The sequence below is a fragment of the Phascolarctos cinereus genome, unplaced genomic scaffold (assembly GCF_003287225.1).
Source record: "Phascolarctos cinereus isolate Bilbo 61053 unplaced genomic scaffold, phaCin_HiC Scaffold_4;HRSCAF=312, whole genome shotgun sequence".
Taxonomy (NCBI): Eukaryota; Metazoa; Chordata; class Mammalia; order Diprotodontia; family Phascolarctidae; genus Phascolarctos; species Phascolarctos cinereus.
Genome location: NW_027555847.1, coordinates 119,598,107 through 119,617,352, shown reverse-complemented (window position 1 = coordinate 119,617,352; position 19,246 = coordinate 119,598,107). Strand labels below are relative to the sequence as shown.

The 19,246-nt window shown below is 38.8% G+C and overlaps 1 protein-coding gene across 1 annotated transcript in view; it reads left to right on the top strand.

Moving 5' to 3' along the window:
* The window catches only part of CD274 (CD274 molecule), a 28,823-nt gene extending 9,910 nt beyond the window's left edge, over positions 1 to 18,913 (top strand). Inside the window, 4 exon segments of the mRNA XM_078152507.1 lie at positions 8,268 to 8,549; positions 11,122 to 11,229; positions 12,722 to 12,800; positions 14,448 to 18,913. Of these exon segments, the coding sequence (XP_078008633.1) occupies positions 8,268 to 8,549; positions 11,122 to 11,229; positions 12,722 to 12,800; position 14,448 (470 nt within the window). The 3' untranslated portion in view covers positions 14,449 to 18,913.
* The last annotated feature ends 333 nt before the right edge of the window (positions 18,914 to 19,246 follow it).

Sequence of the window (19,246 nt, the reverse complement as noted above, 5' to 3'; positions counted from 1 at the left end):
CTCATAAGTTAGATAGCCCTGTTCCTCTTTCCTCTTGATATGTCATCCTGTTGCTTTCTGAACAACAGTTATAGTGTGGCATAGGGCTCAGTTCCTAGCACTGCCACCTATTACCTCTGTGACGTAAGTCTCAGGTCCCACATCTGAAAGGGACAATCTTGAACTATAGGACCTCTACAATCCTTCCAGTTCTAAATCTGTGATCGTATGATCTTAACCCTATGGGAGGAAGAAAAACAAGGTTAACATTTCCATAGTGACTTTGTGACCTTCTGCCATTATCATTCTCTTTTCACGGGTGGAGGAAGGTATTTCTTCATTACAGTCTTACTTAAAAATGTTCCTAATCTATGTGCCCTTTTTGTGATAGAATTATTAGACTAGCAGATTCGGGGAATATTGTAAATGCAATTTACCTAGATTTTAATAAAGCATTTAATAAAGGCTCTCCTGTTTCTGTGGACAAGATGGAGAGATGTAGGCTAGGCAATGGTACTAATGGATTGGAAACTGATTGAATAGTCAGAACAGAGCAGTCTCTAATGGCTTGATGTTGTCTTGAAAAGAAGTCTCTAGTGATGCTGAACATTTGCTTCAGTGATTGGATAAAGGCAACAATGGCCTGATCATCAAGTTGACATATGGCATAAAGTTAGGAGGAACGACTGACACGCTGGATGACTGAATGAAGGATCCAAGAATATCTCAGTATATTGAAAGTTGGGCTGAATCTAATAATATATAATTTAATCAGGATATATGTAAAGTCTTCTATTTGAGTTCAAAAAAATCAACTTTACAAGAACAAGATAGGTGGGGTCAACAATCATACATCTCAAAAAGAACTGGGAGTTTTAGCGGTCTGCTAAGTCAACATGAGATGACAGCCTAAAATGACAGTTAAGAAAGCTAGTGTGATATTGGCCTGCTTTAGGAAAGGCATGATATAATACTTTCTAGGACTAGGGTGGTAATATTACTGTTGTATTCTCCTCTTGTAAGAACACCTCTAAAATACTGTGGTCTGAACCATGGAGTCACATTTTATTAAGGAGACTGATAAATTGGAGAGTGTCCAGGAAATGGGGATTGTGACGGCAAAAGGAGTCCAAGTAATGTCATTTGAGGGATTGAAGGAATTGAGGATGTTTGGGCTGGAGAAAACTTACAGTGGGACAGAGCTTTCTTCAAATATTGAAAGGATTGGTTTTTTGTTTTGTTTCATTTTGGCCTTTCTTTGTATCCTCAGCACTTAGTACATTACCTGGCATACAACAAGTACTTAATAAATGTGTATTAACCGACTGAAGAAAGATTAGGCTTGTTTAGCTAGGCTCCAGAGGATAGGACTGGGAGTACTGGGGAGAAGTTTCAGAAAGGCAGGTTTTGGCCCATCATAAAGAAAAAACAGGGGGAGAGACTGAACCTGTGATTTCTTTGGTATAGGAAACTTCCAGATAAGGAAACTCTTTCTTCCCATGCAGGTTAAAACATTCTTGACAACTTAGCATCTTAGCAAGCTGCCCAGAGTGCTAAGAGATTAAGGGACTTGCTTGGAATAACACAGCATTGTCAGAGGTTGGACTTCTTAAATCCATGTTTTCCTGGCTCTTCATGGTCCTCCTGCCTCCAGGACCGGTGCTCTATCTACTGCGCTACCCAGCTGCCCCTGCCAATATCCCCTTTGAGTAATTACTACCAACCTACGAATGCATGTGTATGCATACTGGCATGTGTGGTCCACAATCCAGCTCTCTACCCACTATGCTATTCAATGCCTCTCAGTTGCAATGCACATATAAAAGAGGTGGCCTCAGGAAAGGGCAGGTAGGTGATGCAGTGGATAGAATGCCAAGCCTGAAGTCAGGAAGAGACTCAAGTTCAAATCTAGCCTCAGCCACTTACTAGCTGTGTGACCCTGGGCAAGTCACTTAAACCTATTTGTCTCTGTTTCCTCATCTGTAAAATGAACAGCAGAAGGAAGTAACCAACCACTCCAGTATCTTTGCCAAGAAAACCCCAAATGGGATCATAAGGAGTAGGACATGACTGAAATAAATGAACAACAACAAAGCCCCAGCAGAAGCAAAAGAGCTTCCTTTGGTGGACGTCTTCAAGAAAAGGCTGGATGACTACCTGTTAGCTAGAGCACAGAGAAGATTCTCATTCAGGTAGGGGTTGGACTAGATGCTTTCTGAGGTCCTGTTTAATTTGGCCAGTCTATGATTCAGGGATGCCTGGGATGCCTCAGAGTTATTTCAAGGGACCCACGAATCCATATGCCCATCAAGAATTGTCATTTTAGGGGCAGCTAGATGGCTCAGTGCATAGAGCCCCGGCGTTGAAATCAGGAGGACCTGAGTTCAATTCTGGTCTCAGACCAAACACTTGACACTTACTAGCTGTGTGACCCTGGGCAAGTCACTTAACCCCAATTGCCTAAAAAAAAAAGAATTGTCATTTTGATCCTTACTCAGCTTTAACAAAATAAAATACCTTCATCTGATTGCCTATGCAACTTTTTGAAATTCAAAAAAGGCTCTCTTCTACTTGAAAAGTTTGGAAGCAAGTGTGGCCCAAGTAAAACCTGAGATAGCATAGTGGGGCTGTTGCTTTCCCATGGACTGATAATTAAGTTTATTTTGGCAGTGATGAAAACAGTATAATGAGGACAGGGAAAGATGAGGAACACAAGTGTGGAAGATGGATAATTTTTCAAAGTGAGGATTTCATAGAATTATAGACTTTATTGCAAAGTCTCTTGTAAATGATCTCATCCAACCCTTTTCCAAAACATTAACAACAACAATACTTGTTTATTGATTGATGAATCCTGCCTACTACAACAATAAACAAATAATCATCAGTTTCTACTTGAAGATGTCCACCCAAGTGGAAAGTCTTCTCCCTCCAAGGCTACCCATTTCCATATTGGAGGCCATTTCTAATTATTAAGAAGTTTTTCCTTATGTTGAAGGAAAATCTACCTCTTTGCAGATTCCACCTATTAGTGTTATCTGTGCCTCTGGAGCCAAGCTGAGCAAATCTAATCTTTTCCACTTGACAATCCTTCACATATTTGAAGACGTTTCTCATGTCCCTCCTCATTCTTTTCTTCTCCAGACTAAATATCCTCGGTTCCTTCTACCAGTCCTCCTTTGGTGTGGTTGCAGATCCTCTCACTGTCCTTGTCATCCTTCTTAGACCATGCCCCAGCTTGTTAGTTTTTTTTTTTTAGGTGGGACTTTTCATTGGTATAGGGAAATTCTAGTGAGGAAACTCCCTCTACCAAAGCAGATTAGTATCTCTTCTGCAACTTGTAGTAGAGAATTGCCTAGGGTGCTCAGAGGTTAAACAAGAACAATAGCAACAATAAAGAATCACACAGTTTTCAGTCTTCCTATAAACTTTATAGGAAGACCTGGTCAGGAGCTTCTCAAGGATAGACACAGATAGGTTATGATCTGCCCTGTTAGAGGGAAGTGGCACATAGTAGGTGCTTAATAAATGCTTGTTGATTAAGCTTGACTTGAAGAACACATAGAGATCACATTTCAGCTTCCAGTTTTCCAATATCCCTTTTTTATTTTTTTGGTGAGGCAATTGGGGTTAAGTGACTTGCCCAGGGTCACACTGCTATTGAGTGTTATGAGTCACACTGCTAGTGAGTGTTATGGGTCTGAGGCCAGATTTGAACTCAGATCCTCCTGACTCCAAGGCCGGCGCTCTATCCACTGCGCCACCCAGCTGCCCCTGCCAATATCCCCTTTGAATAATTACTACCAACCTACGAATGCATGTGTGTGCATACTGGTGTGTGTGGTCCACGATCTATGCATTCCAGTATGTATCTACATATATGATGGTTTCCTTCAGTAGAATATAAACTCCTTGAGAGCTGGGGCTTTTATTTTTCATTTTTGTCTTTGAAATCTAGTGTCTAATACAGTTCCTGCCACAAATTAGTGGGTATTTCAAAGCTTACTGAATAAACAAATGAATAAAATTAAATTCATCATTTAAGTAATTAATATTGCTATGTTACTTGTTCCTGAAGATTTTTTCTTTTTACATGAAGCACTGTCTAGTCACATTGCTTCCAGCCCATATCTATTTGTGTAGAAGGCTTTTGTTTGTTTGCTTGTTTTTTAAGCCAAGAGCAGTGCAGGATAAATCTGAAAAGATAGGGTAGTGCCATATTGTTATGGGATTATGCCAGGTTACGGAATTAGAACTTTACTCAGTATGAAATAATATTAGTTAATAATAGCTGACATTTATATAGCATTTACTGTGTGCCAGGCACTGTGCTAAGTGCTTTACAATTTCTATCTCATTTGATCCCCACAACAACCCTGGGGGGAGGTGCTATTATTCTTCCCCATTTTACAGATGGGAGGCATCAAAAGGTTTTGAGCAGAGGAGAGGTAGGATTAGGTGACCATGCATCTAATGTGCTAACCTGGAAGGCTCTGCATGCTTGGACGCTTTATGATTCAGTTTTACTACTCTAGGAAGTGGAGTTATAACTACCTTTCCTTATGCAAATGATTTTACAGTAATACAGTCAACCTTCTCTTCCCATCACTGCAAATACCTAGTGACACGCCTTTACTCATAAAGGGAAGTTTTACTTACCACGGGATTTTAAGAGTAGATATCTCGAAAGTGATAATGAAATTGGCCTAGTTCTGTATTAACTCAGTTATGGTAATTTCTTTGTTTGCTGAGTACAGGTTCCCTTTGCCTGCTTCCTACCTCAAATCCGTGACACTGAGGGGAGTAGAAAGTGATGGAATTAGGAGAGCTGAGTTCAAATATTAGCCAATACTCACTAGTTGTTTGGCCATGGGCAACTCACTTAACCACTCTGAGTTTCCTCATTTGTAAAATGAGGATAGTAATATCTAAACTGCCTACACCACAGGGTTGTGATGAGGTAAGTGCCTTATAAACCCTGATGTGACATAGAAAAGCAAGTTGTTTATAGTTAAACTGTGGACATAATTATGCCTAATAACTGGACTCCTTGCAAGTTGTCAAAGAAAATAAAATCGTGACCCAATGGAAGAATATTTTAAGATGCCATGTGAGATGTATATGCCTTCCAAGAGTTAATTACTGCTTTATTATTCTGAAGAAGGTAGATTATCCTGAATAACCTAATAAAGTGAATTATCACTTGGCTCTCAAAGAAGTATTCCTTCCCCAAAGAATTAGGCTTAATAAAAGAATGAAGCTTATTTTTATTGTATTTAGAGCTAGTTGTGACTTTGTTCAGTGCCCCTATTTTACAGCAGAGAAATTTGAACTCCAGGGACATGAAGTGACTGGCCTGAGGTCACCCAAGTTGCTTGTAAAATACCACAACTGAGACTGGGCAACTTGGATGGTGATGCAAGACTCTTTTCCGTGTAGGTGCATGCAAATTTAAAGGCCAGCCTCATGCAACATACACCCATAGGATGGTACCATCGAAAGACCACTGGATTTGAAGTCAGAAGACATGGATTGAAATCCTGACTGCTACTTACTTTCAGTATGAACTCTCTGAAGTGGTTTAGACCTAAGGAGTTCTAAGGCCCTTTTCAAGCTCCAAACCCCATGATTCTCTAAGATTTTACCCAAGATTTGTGTAACTCTAGAATGTATCCACAGTTGCTTATTGATCAGAGACCTTGGAGTAGTTTTTCTTTACATTCATAAATCAATATTATTAATACAGTACTATGACAGTAGGCCTTTACATAATAATATTTACATATCTGTGAATCACAGGAATGTGAGATTTTAGGGACCTTAATGTCCATCTAATCCAACTCATATATGTGTAAAATGACCATTCAATTTTGTTTTGTTGTTGTTTCCACTTATATTTTTGTGTCTATTGTTTCATATTTGTGTATATTATGTATATTATTTTCCTGGTTCTGCTTTTTATATCTTGCATCAGTTCATTCAAGCTTCCCATGCTTTCCTGTTTTCATCATATTCGTAGTTTCCTACAACATAGTAATATTCTATTACATTCATGTTCTTGTTTAGCTATTCCACCACTCTGTAGTTATCTACTTTGATTCCAATTCTTCAGAACTACAGAAAGTGCTTTTGTTGTATATAGATAGGGTCTTTCTTTTTTGTCACAAACCTCCTTGGAGTATATGCCTAACAATGGAATTTCTGGGTCAACAGAGATGGATATTTTTTGTTTTCCTGAATTGTGGGACCAATTCATAGCTCAATCAACAGGGCATTAGTGTGCCAGTCTTTCTATCGCCCCTCTAAATTGCTTACTCCTATCTTTTGCCCATTTTCTAGGTATGAGATAAAACCTCAGAATTGTTTTAATTTGCACTCTTATTATAAGTGATTTCAAATGTTCTTTCATATGTTTATTAATAATTTATCATTCTTTTTTATAATTTTTATTTCTATCCTTTGACCTTTGTTCTTACATATTTCTATTAGTTGCTTATATTTCTTCCTGGACATCTCTATGCTATGTCTTATTGATGAGATCACAAGTTGGGTCTTTATCTCCACCTTCTTCCACTGAAACCTTCGATTCCATGTGCAGAAACATTTCAGGCTCTGATGAGAAAATTTTTATATTTTCTTGGTTGGATCCAGGCCTTCCCCTCACTTCCCAGACATTTCTACTCTATGCTATCTCCACTGGGACTTTACTCTATGATATCTGAATGGAATGAGGATTTAGAATTCCCTGTTGGTTGGCTTTTTGTGGTTAGATTACTTACGTGAGGAAGGAAATAAATATTGGAGATGGAGAAACCTGCGCTAAAGTCCTACTCCAGTGCCCCATTTTGGCATGAAAGTGACCCTGGGCTTCCTCTTTTGGCCTATGCCGATGGAATGTAAATTCTGTTGGGCCCTACCAACTTGAGAAGACTTTAAATAAAAACCCAGTGACAGAATGTTTGATGGAATGTCTGCTACATGAGGATAGGCCTCACTAAATAAGGAAAAGTTCATCACCAGAAGGGTTTGCTACTCGGTGATTTTTTCTTTTAATTTGGTAGTCTTCTTACTTAGGCCTCCATCTGTGCTGGTAGAGAGAAAACTCACATATGAAGTCAGGGATGCTAGAAGTCTAAGAACATAAGCAAAAAAACAAATCTCAAGATACTTAATAGAATGTAGTCATTCCAGCTGACATAGTAAAGTTCCCAGAATCTCAGAATTGGAAAGGATTCAGTGGCCATCTATCCCAACTCATAGTCTTATTTTGTGTCTTCAAGTAGAGGCTGGATGATGACCCCTTATCCTCTATGGTATTATGTGAATTCTTTTCAGGTATGGATTCTACTAGGTAGATTCTTAAGTTTCTTCAAACTCTCAAATTCTCTAATTCTGTCCCTACAACATATTAGATGTGTGGTCATCCACCCTTCCCTTGAAGGCTTCCAATGAGAGGGAACCCACTGTCTCTTGAAGGAAAGCTAGCCAAAGGAGGCAGCTAAGTGATGCCATGGGAAGAGCAGTGGACTTGAGTCAGGAAAACCTGATTCACATTCTACCTCAGACATTTACTCTGGGCAAATTGCTTGACGTTTGTCATCTTCAGTTTCCTTATCTGTAAAATGGGGATAATAATAGCACCTACCTCACAGGGTTATTGTGAAGACTAGATAAGATGATATATGTGTAGTGCTTTGCAAAAGCTCTAAAGTGTTATAAAATGCTAATTGTTATTATTCCACTTTTGACTAGCTCTACTTATCAGGAAGTTTTTCAAGTCTAAATTTGGAATCTGCCTATCCAACCTGAGGTCTCAGGGTCTAAAAATTATAAAACTACCTTCCTTTAGGATTATAGTCAACTTAATGATTTTTAAAATAAAACTATACACTAGTCAACACTCTGATGGATTTGTGATCTCATCAATAAGAGTATTCTCTTCAGTGACACAGAATAAAGTCCATAGACATTTGCACATCCCATATAATGCTAGCTTATGTCTTTCCAGAAAGTCACATTCAGGGGAAGGTGGGGCAGTATCCTACATTGTGAGGATGCCAGTGGACCACAGAGACTGACCATTTAGTTTGTCCCTCATTCTTGTTTTATGACTCTGGGCAAGTTAATCAATCAATAAATAGGATAATAAAGCACCTACTTATCTACCAGGCACTGTGATAGACATTACAAATACAAAGACAAAAATAAAAGAGTGACTGCCTTCAAAGAGCTTATATTCTATCAAATGAAAATACTGATTTTTTTTTTTTACTTTGTTCATTCCTTAGCCCCATACAGCAAAATAAACCATAGGGTCAATGTGGATCCAGTCACCTCCGAATACAAAATCACATGTCAGTCAGAAGGTTATCCTAAAGCAAAGGTCATCTGGAAAAATGGGGAGCAGGATCTAAGCAGCAAAGCTACTGTGACATATTCAGTTGGACAGGAAAAATTGTTCAACATAACAAGCACTCTCAGAGTCAATACAACAGCAAATGAAGTTTTCCAATGCTTCTTTCAGGAAAAGGATACTGGGAAAAATACTTCAGCTCAGATTGTCATCCAAGGTATGCTTCAGAATGTGTCCCACTGTCTTCCAACATGAGAGAACGCTTATGTCCAATGCCCTTTTCACTATCCTGTACTGCTTATTTTATGGGTTACTTCCCCTTCCTTTTCCCCAGAGAGTGATAAGTAAGTCTATAGTGAGTTAATGTGTGCAGAAATGCTTTGAAAAGTCATGACTTCTATATGTATGCCAGGCAATTTTATTTCCAGAAGTGGATGACATGGAAGCGTCACCCATTTCTACTGTTTGCCCTGGTAAGTGTTTAAAAAATATGACATAGTAGGAAGAGCACTGAATTTGGAGTCACAGAACCTGTATTAGAATCTTAGCTGTGGTCCTGTGCAACCTTATATAAGTTATTTTGTCTCCCTGGACCTCAGTTTCCTCATCTGTAAAATAAGAGTTTGGACTGGATGCTTCTAAGCTAGCAGTTTTAGCATGGTACTACGTTGCCTCAAGCTATGACTTAGGAAGCATGAATTGTTCAGTATAGGGGATTCAGGACTGAGTTCTTCTGTCACGGTAAGGCCAGAACTGGCAATCTTCAAAAGTTTTTATTCCTTCCTTTTGGCATGTGTGGTAGTTTGGGGATTTAGTATCAAGTTTATACAAATTTTATGTTGTGAACGTTTCAGACAGTTTCTGTGACTCTTCTGATCTTGTTTTCCTATGCTGACACAACCCAAGTGTTCTGATATTTCACTCCCTTGCCAAGATTGGTGAAGCCTTGACATTTTCCTGAATGGCAATGCTCATTTTCTGTGGGGAACATTATCCGGTGAACTGATGTGTTGATACTGAGTTTTAGTGCTCATCCCCTACAAAAAGTGCAGTCTCTTATCAATAAAGAGGCTGCTGGAAAGTGGAGCTTTTCCAAGCCAGAAGTAGGAGCTGAAGGATGGGGAGAAGTGGTAGCAGCACCTTTCTTGCATTGGATAACCTTTGATTCTTGTCCAAGATTAAGCTCTTCCCCCAACCCAGCATCCACCTCTCATCATCCTTCCGTCCTTCTTTCCAAATACACTTCCCATTAATCCCTTTGCTGATATAGGCTTTCAAAATTTCATACCTTTGATTCATTTCTGGGTAACTCCTGCCAGGTCCATTGCCCCACTTGCCCATGGGGCAAATTTATCTCCTGGTTGGTGAATACTCCAGGGACAAACGTGACATTTCATACACCATAGTTCTGGGGGTGGTAGCCCCAAGGGCAACTACATCACAGAAGTAGGGTGGTTGGCTAATGTTCCAGTCTGTTTCTCTTGCCCAACAAACAATTTTATCTGTGCAACATATTCCATCACTCAACTATTACTCCCATCTTCATAACTGATATAGCATTCCAGAAGGAAGTGAAGGGTTGCCAGGTACTGATAATGTGAGGGAAGCAAAGGAGGCTACACATTGAATATCACCTTTTGTTGCAATGGGCAGGGCAAAGGACTCAACAGTAGACAACTCATTATACGTCATGGAAATCAATTAGTTAATCAATCAGCAAGCATTTATTAAGCATCTACTAAATGCCAGAGACTATGCTAGGTGCTGAGATACAGAAAAAAAAAAAAACAGTCCATGCCTCAAGAAGGCTGCAGTCTAGCAATGGGAAATAACATGTGCCTATGGAACATCTTTAGCAGGTACTATCATAGTTTTCTGGTGCCTACATTAAGGAAATATTAACACCATTCTTCACAAAAATCTTAGCAACTACTGTAAAATAAAATATAATTCCCTTAGCCAGGCACTTGATCTCCATGTATGACTCCAACCTAAGTTTCAGTCTTTATTTTTTGTTACTTCCCTTCATGCACTTTGTAGCTCCCCTTTGCTCTTATCACACTCTATCTTCTATCAAGCTTATTGGTAGACATGTCTCTCACTTATTAAATTGCTAATTCCATAAGGGCAGAGACTGTCTCATTGTCTATTTTTGTATCCCCAGAGCTTTATATGTGGTAGGCATTTAATCATTGTCTCTAGAGTTGAATAAAAGACACACAGCCCATCTTAAGGGAATTTTACAATCAAGAACACTTTCCCTGACTAGAAAATACTGAGATGACTTTTGAATGATAATTATTTTCATGATCCCATCTCAAATAACTGTAGCATTGTGTTAATATCTAGTTGCTACACTTTAGGAAAGACAGTGATACTTGGAATATCCAGAGGAGGGTGACTAGGATGGTGAAGGGCTTTGAGTTCATACCATATGAGGATCTGTAGAAACAACTAGGGATATTTAGCTAGAAGAAGAGATTTAATCAAGAGGGAAGGGGGTGAAGGACTATTACATTCAAGAGGTATCAGAATTGTTTTTGCTTAGTCCCAGAGTGGAAGGAAAACTTTCTGACAATTAGAGACGTCCAAAAGCACTTCCCAGAGGTAGTGGTTCACACTCACTGGAGGCTTCAGGCAAAGATTAGATGGCCACGTGGGAAGTGTGTCATAGAGAAGATTCTAGTTCTGGTGCAGGTTGGCCTTAAAGGCCTCTGAAATTCTTTCCAAATCTGAGATGCTGTGATAACTCTGATCTTATGTTTTTGGTTTTTTATATTGATTTTCAGAGAAAACGGAATCATCTAACATAGACCTGAGAACTTACTTTGGGACCCTAGGAGCTGTCATTTTCTTTGGATTGACTCTGATGTTTCTCTGCTGTAGAAAAAAAGATGGTATTACATTTTCAATTCACCTTATCTTCCCCCCTTTTTTAGCCTGTGTCTCTGTGGGGCTCATTTTCTTTGGACCCTCGTTCCTCCTTCTCACTCTGATTTTACCAAGTTTTGCTCACTGATGGAAGTAAACAGCAGAGAGAGGACTCAAACCTAGGTCATCTGTCTGCACATCTGGTGTTCTGTGCTAGAACTGGGTAAGACTCAAGTTTGATATTGAACAAAAGGCAGGCTTGTAGCGGTGTGTGTCTAGAGAATCTAAGAAGGCGACCGTGAAAGACAGATTTTGCCAGCCTCTCAGTTTTGCCCAGGGCTAACCTTGATCATGTAAAATTTATTTGCTAGAGCATAATATTGCACAGATATTCAAAGGAGAAGTAAAATGCTGATCGATTTCTGTTTTGATTTCTAAATTTTGCTTCTAAGATGCATCCTCATGTTGAGTTTTTGGGTGATGTAGAGCCATATTAAAATAACTTCACCATTCAAATAAAACTGTGATATTTTGATTCCAAGAGATTATGTTTTTATTCTGAGGAGGGCAATAGATAGTTTTAAATTTTGTTTTCCTCAGTGTTCAGTTTTATTCTTCCTAATTTCCACAACTTAAACTCAGTAAATGAGTACAGGTAGACAATTTTCCTTGCTCAGAGGATGAGCTGTAGACCAGATTTTTCTCCAATACTCTGAAAATTGAGATTCTGTGAGATACTCTATATGATAGTGTGTACAAAATGATCTGAACACGAACATAGGGAAGTAGAAAATGAGAGGAAAATTTTGGTGGTTTTGTGAGAAATTCCCCTACCTTCCCCTTTGGCCCTAGGCAATATGGCAGAAGAGAAGGAAGAGGAAGATCAAATATTTCCAAACTGGGTCTCATCAGGTTTCCTAGCAAATTACTACACAAAGGAAAAATCTGAATAAAGACCTAGAAGATGTTGTAATTAGCTAGACTTACAAATAGATTTTTGCTAAGAAATATCCATAATTAGAGCCAGTCCTTGTGAAGTTTTTAATTTGTAAAGTACTATTGGGAAGGATATTAGTGGGTCATCCAGTATTCCAGAACATAATACTGGTTGGGAAATAGAGTTATGTACTTAAAGATGCCCCTTAAGAAAATCATAGAGGGCAGCTTAGTGGCACAGTGGATAGAGCACCGGCCCTGGAATCAGGAGAACTTGAGTTCAAATCTGGTCTCAGACACATACCACTTACTTGTTGTGTGACCTTGGGCAAGTCACTTAACCCCATTGCCTAACTCAAAAAAAATTCTTGGCATTTACTCAAAATGACAAATATAGATAGCACCCAAGCAGCCTGTGAAAATTTAGAAAGAAGAGTCCTCAGGAACACAGCCTCTTCCCCTCTCCTATCTCCTTGCCAAATTTTTCTTGGGGACACACAATTTAAACCCAACCTACTGCATAGGATTTATAGCTGTACCACATCAGAGGAGAAAATAATCAAAATGTTTATTTTTTTTAAGTGAGAATGATAGACATAGAGAAAAAGTGTCTTTCCAGACAACAACAACAACAATTTCCCAGACAGCGAACTCCAATATGGTAAGTATAACTGAATTATCAGTGGATTGGGGGAGAGCTGGCCAAAAAAAAAATGCAAAACCCAGATGATTAATAATGATTCATAATTATGACGATAATGATAATGATGATGATGCCAACAACAATAGCAACAGTAAAAATGGACACTTTTGTCAACCAATTATTTTCCCTTCTGCATTTGGTTGGGAGTAGTTAGTGAGTAAAAATTAGAAGGATTTCTCAATTTCAGTAAACCATAGGAGAATACATACATCATTCAAACCTAGTGACCCTTAAAGAACTACCTCTTTCCACCTCTCACACAGTATGAGAAGGAAAAAATGATTCTTTAGATAGTGGTGAATCGAAGGAGGGGTACTGGAGTAGAGGAGGGAGATGGGTTTCTCACTACTGAACCTTAGTTGTTCTGGAGCAGGGTGGGGAACTTGCAGCCTCGAGGCCACATGTGGCCCTCTAGGTTTTCAAGTGAGGCCCTTGATTGAATCTAAACTTCCAAAAGGATTTGTTTTGTGAAGTTTGGATTCAGTCAAAGGGATGCACTTGAGAACTTAGAGGGCCACATGTGGCCTCGAGGTTGCAGGTTCTCCATCCCTGTCCTAGTGGCTGTTCTGTTCTAACAGTCTGCAGCTGAAATCTCCTTGCCTCAATTTCAGCGTCTCAGGGAACCAAGTTTGAGTTATGGATAGAAGGATATTTCTTTCCCCTCTGGAATTTATCCATTTGTAAAGAGAGGGAAAACTACTCATTTGAATAAGAAAAAAAGGATGGCCGTAGGTAAAGAACTAACATGGCTATCTCCCTCCTCTGTGCCTTGGCACACATCAAAAAGCTTTTCCTCTCATCTCTGTCTCTGCCTCTTAGAACACCTAGAAGGGTGTGCTTTTCAAGGCTCATCTCAAATGTTCCTTCTTTCAAGAGGTCTTTCCTGATTACCTAAATTGTTAGTGCATCCCTCAAAAAAAGAATGACTATTTATTGTGTATATATCATATCTTTACCGATTTCCAGATATGTCTTAGCCCTAAGGTAGAACGTAAGCTATCTGAGGGCAAGAGTTATCTCTTTTGTGTTTGCAACATCCATGCCTAGCACTGTGCCTAGAATATAGTGGGCCCTTAATAAATGTTTGGGGATTAATTAACTGACAGTTTGATTTATTTAGAAATGCTGTTCCAAAAACTAATCTTCCAGTCCAAACAAGTCTAGATTAATTGGTTATCTTGGGCCAAACATCCATTCTTTTTTTTTGTGGGCATATACAGTAAGTACTAACAACTTCATTATGCCATTGACACCTGCAAAAGAATATGGGCGGAAATCTTATTGTATTTAAGCCAACATGTTGGATGATGTTGGGAGCTGGAACTAAACGCATGAGCCCAACATTTCAATCCTGCCTCTTGGAAGCTTTGTGAAATGCGGCAAGACAGGGCACTTCTATGAGTCTCAGTTTCCTCATCTGTGAACATGAAGATATTATTTGTTCTAACTTGTGGGAGGAAATATACTTTGTAAACCTTAAAGTGCTATGGAAATGTGAAGTACTATTCTAATGGGGTTTTTAAAGAGGCTAAAAACATTTTTAAGATTAAGAAAGAAATTAATAGATACTCCTATTTCCAATCCTTTTTGTTTGTTCCACTACAGATACAAATACTGAGAAGGCATGAACCCAACATCTTCAGCTTCTGATTTAAGCTTCTGGAGTTCTCAGCCCACCCCCTTTGGAATTCCCTCAGTGCTTAGCAGTTTCATAGAAAAGTGCTCCAAACACCTCAGGCTCCTGGGAAGGAAACAAGGGGAGAGAATGGTGTGATGATGGGGAAACAAGAGAGAAGGAAGACATAGAAAATGAAAAGGAAAGAACCCCCATCTGCTTCAGAGGATAATTGAATAGTTTTTGAGGCAGTACTCAAGAAACATTTCCAGCCTGCTTTGAGGAAACATAGGCTGATACAAGGTGAAAGAGTGAATGGTATCTTTGTTATTGTTATTATTGTTTTTTGGTATTGTTGTTGTTGTGAGGTCTTTTCTATTTTTAAAATTTTTTAATTAATTTATTTTAATTTATTAACAATCACTTCCATAAGCTTTTGAGTTTTAAATTTTTCTCCCCCTCCCTCCCCAAGATGGCATGTAATCTAATATAGGCTCTACATATATATTCCTATTAAACATATTTTCACATTAGTCATGTTGTAAGGAAGAATTAGAACCAATAGAAGGAACCACAAGAAAGAGGAAATAAAACAAAACAGAAAAAAAAATAGCAAATAGCATGCTTCAATCTGCATTCAAACTCTATAGTTCTTTCTTGGGATGTGGATAGCATTTTCCATCATGAGACTTTTGGAGATGTCTTAGATCCTTGTATTGCTGAGAAGGGCTAAGTCTATTAAAGATAGCCAACACATAACATGGCTGTTGCTGTGTACAACATTCTCCTGACTCTGCTCACTTCATTCACCATCAGTGCATATGAGTCTTTCCAGGTTTTTCTGAGGTCTGCCAGCTTATCATTTCTTACAGCACAATGGTATTCCATCACATTCATATACCACAACTTGTTCAGCCATTCCCCAATTGGCAGGCATCCCCTCAATTTCCAATTCTTTGCCACCACAAAAAGAGATGCTGTAAATGTGAATGGTATCTTTGAGTGATGATACTTATAACCATTCATTTCTACAAATCTGTTGTTGCTCCTGAGAGCCTCTGACTTTGAAGTTGTTCCTTGCTCTGTATTACTCCTTCTGTTACCTGCTTAGCCAACCAACACCTATAAGCCAAAGCTCAAGCTCATTTATATAAGATTCTCCTTACTGATGAAGAATGATCATCAAGTAATCATTCTTCATCAACGAGGAGAATTTTAGGCAAATGGACTTGGGCCCTGGGTCACACACTTGATGAAGAATGTTTCTGTGTCAAGTTGAAGGCTTAATTTGTGCTTTGCCTTTAACTCTGGGAAACCTGGTTACATGGTCCTATTTAAGTAAAAAATGTTACTGTGTATTTAAATTTTTGTCATGTGTGAGTGTGGTCTTCAATACTTTCATTCCAAGAATGATTGGGTGGGGTGGTTGGCTTTTTCCCCCTTGTTTAAACTTGCTATTTAAATGGAAGGTTTGCATCCAAAAAGGAAGTGTTGTTATTTGAGGATGTTGGTAAAAATGGGAAGGATGTGGGGAAATTTGTAGGTTTAGTATATGATTTTATAACATTTTAGACTCATTAGCTTCACTCTTCCTCTTAGAATCTCAAACTCTCTTTAAAGCTCAGCTCAAGAGCCACCTACTACATAAAGCCTTTGTTGATTCTCCTCAGCTGCTAGAGCTTCCTCCTCTGCCTCCTGACAACTTCTTTATATTTATTTTGAATATATTTTTATATACGTATATATATGTACAGAGGGAGATACGTGGTAAAGTGGATAGAATACTGGCCCTGGAGTCAGGAAGACCTGAGCTGAAATCCAGCCTCAGACTTTAACTAGCTATGTGGCCACGGGCAAGTTATTTAACCTCTGTCTGCCTCATTCTCCCCAACTGTAAAATGAGGATAATCATGACATTTATCCCCAAAGTTGTAATGAGACTCAAATGATACAATATTTGTAAAGCACTTTGCAAATCTGAGAGCACCATATAAATGCTAGCTATGGTTATTTTTTGTGTTGAAGAATAAGGATGAGGATGATTATGATGATAATGATAATGATGGTATGTTTCCTCCCTCAATAGAATGTAAACCCTTTGAGGGCAGAGACTTTTTTCATGTATCCCCAGTGTCTAACACAGCATCTTACACATGGGGGTATTTTATGAACCAAACTGAATGGAATTGAAACCAAGCCTATTGTGAGATCTTTCCCTTTCAAATGCCTTAGCTTTGAGCTAATTAATCCCTCTTTAAACCTGCTCTCTGTTACCCAAGCATAGAGGCTTCAACTTCTGACTCTGCATAATCTTGTTATGTTTCTGAGGACCACTGCCCTCTGCCAGGTAAAATTAGACCTTCATGCATATTGTAGTGAATTCTTATAGACAACCTCTGGGAATATGTTGCTCAAAAGGGAAGAGAAAAAATCTAGCCTGCTGAGAATTGAATTTATTGGATAATGAACATTCAGTTTATCAAAAACCAGCTATGTGTAGGGCATGGAATTATGTACTCTGGATATAGAGATGGATATGACAGAAGCTGCCCTCTCAAAGAAGCTTACTTAGTTGGAATGTTGTTGTTGTTCTGCCATTTTTCAGTCGTGTCCAACTCTTCATGGCCCCATTTGGAGTTTTCTTGGCAAAGATGCTGGAGTGGTTTGCCATTTCCTTCTCCAACTTACTGTACAGATGAGGAAACTGAGGCAAACAGGGTTAAGTGGCTTGCCCAGGGTCACATAGCCAGGACATATATGAGGCCAAATTTGAACTCAGGAAGATGAGTCTTCCTGACTCCAGTCCTGGCACTCTATCCACTGTGCCATCTGGCTGCCTGGTTGGAAAGACGAGTACCCAAAAAAACTGTTACAAAGGAGAGTGAGATAAGCAATTGAGCTTCAATCCCACATTACCAACCGTCTTTTGGGCATTTTAAACTAGATATACCTTAGGCATCTCAAACTCAGTATATCCAAAAAAGAACTCATTATCTACATTCCATCCTTGGGAACTTCCTTATTACTGTGTAAACTCTTATACAACCAAGTCATCCAGGTTCACAACTTGTTGTCATCCTTGACTTCTCACTCACGCTCGTCCCATATGTCTAGTCTGTTAACAAATCTTGTTTCTGCACTGACAACATCTCTCAAATGTGTGTCCTTTATTTGCACAACCATTACCTCGCTCAAGCCTTTATTACCTCTCACTTGGATTATTACAGTAGCTTCCTAAAAGGTCCTCCTGCTTCATGTCTTTCCCTATTCCAATTCATCCTCCACTTGGTTGCCAAAGTGGCAAGTATAGGTCTTCTCATGTTACTCTCTTACTCTATAAACTCCAATGGTTCCCTATTACTTCCAGGATCAAATATAAAGTTCTCTTGGATATTTAAAGCTCTTCATGACATGCTCTCTTCCTAACATTTTAGTCTTCTCATACTTTACTCCCCTTCATGCACTCTATAATCTAGATATGCTAGATATACTTGCTAGTCTTCATTTATAACGCTCTCTTTTCCCACTCTGTGCCTTTGCATTGGCCATCCCTCATGCCTGGAGTGATCTCCCAACTTACGTTCCCCTCTTAGTTTCTTTGGCTTTCTTTGAAACTCAGCTCAAATGTCACATTTTACAGGAGGTCTTTCCCATCAATCCCCCTGCCACTAGTTGCTAATTCCTTTCTTTCTGAGATTCCCTTCCATCTCTTCTGTGTATTTCATATATGTATATATATGTATGTATGCATGTATGTATATGCACATCTATATGTATAGCCCTAGTTACCTATATGATGTCTCCCTCATTAGAATTAGAATTCTTTAGTACCATTTTTTTTTGCTTTTCTTTGCATCCTTAAATCTTAGAACAATACCTGGCATATAGTAAGTGCTTCATACATCTTTGCCAGCTGCAAGATATGGGCAACCTGTATGAGAAGTGTAAGCAAGGATAGAAAATATCCCTCTCTCTCACTCCAGGTAAAATAGATAATCCCTTTTATAATGAATTTATCACCTCAATTTGCCATACTGCTCCTCCAAATTTAGAACTTATCCAATGAAGCAGCTCTTACTGTACGAATTCTGTCATCTTTTTGCCTTCCCTATCCCTACCCCTTGTATTTCTGTCTCTAACGAGTAGTTTGCAAAAGGTGTCATGGATTTTTTTCTGAATAAAGTGGGTCTATGAACCACTTTTCAAGTATCTGTTTCATTCCAGTATCTGATGACCTGACCTTCTCTGGATTTACCTCTTTTGCTCATCCACTCCCATGCACTGAAAACACTTTTTGATCAGGAAGGCTATTTAAGCACATCAATGAGGTTTTAGAAGCACTTTAATGATTATGTTTATTACATATAAGATGCCTAACAAACCATGGTACATTCTGTGTTTTTTTAAACAATGTTATAAAAGTGATATTTATTAAAGATTATTTTATTCTTTGGCATGTATCAAAGTGTTTATTTTCTGGTTTCCAACACTCTCAGAATACCACTTCAGTAACACAATAAGTGACATGATAAACCATACTAGAAAAGTTTATTCAAAGCTTTTGTTCTCTTGTTTGGACAAGAGTCAGTTTTTTTTAGAATTGCAGCAGAAATAAACTTATAAGAAGCTCAATAAAGATTTATTTTAACCATAAGGGGCTTTTTTTGGGGACTGGGTCTCCCAGTCTTACACAGGCTAAAAGAGCAGAGGCAGCTCATCAGCCTGACCCCACTTCTGATCAACATCAAAGCTTTGACATATTCCATTTCCAACCCAAGACAATTTGCCT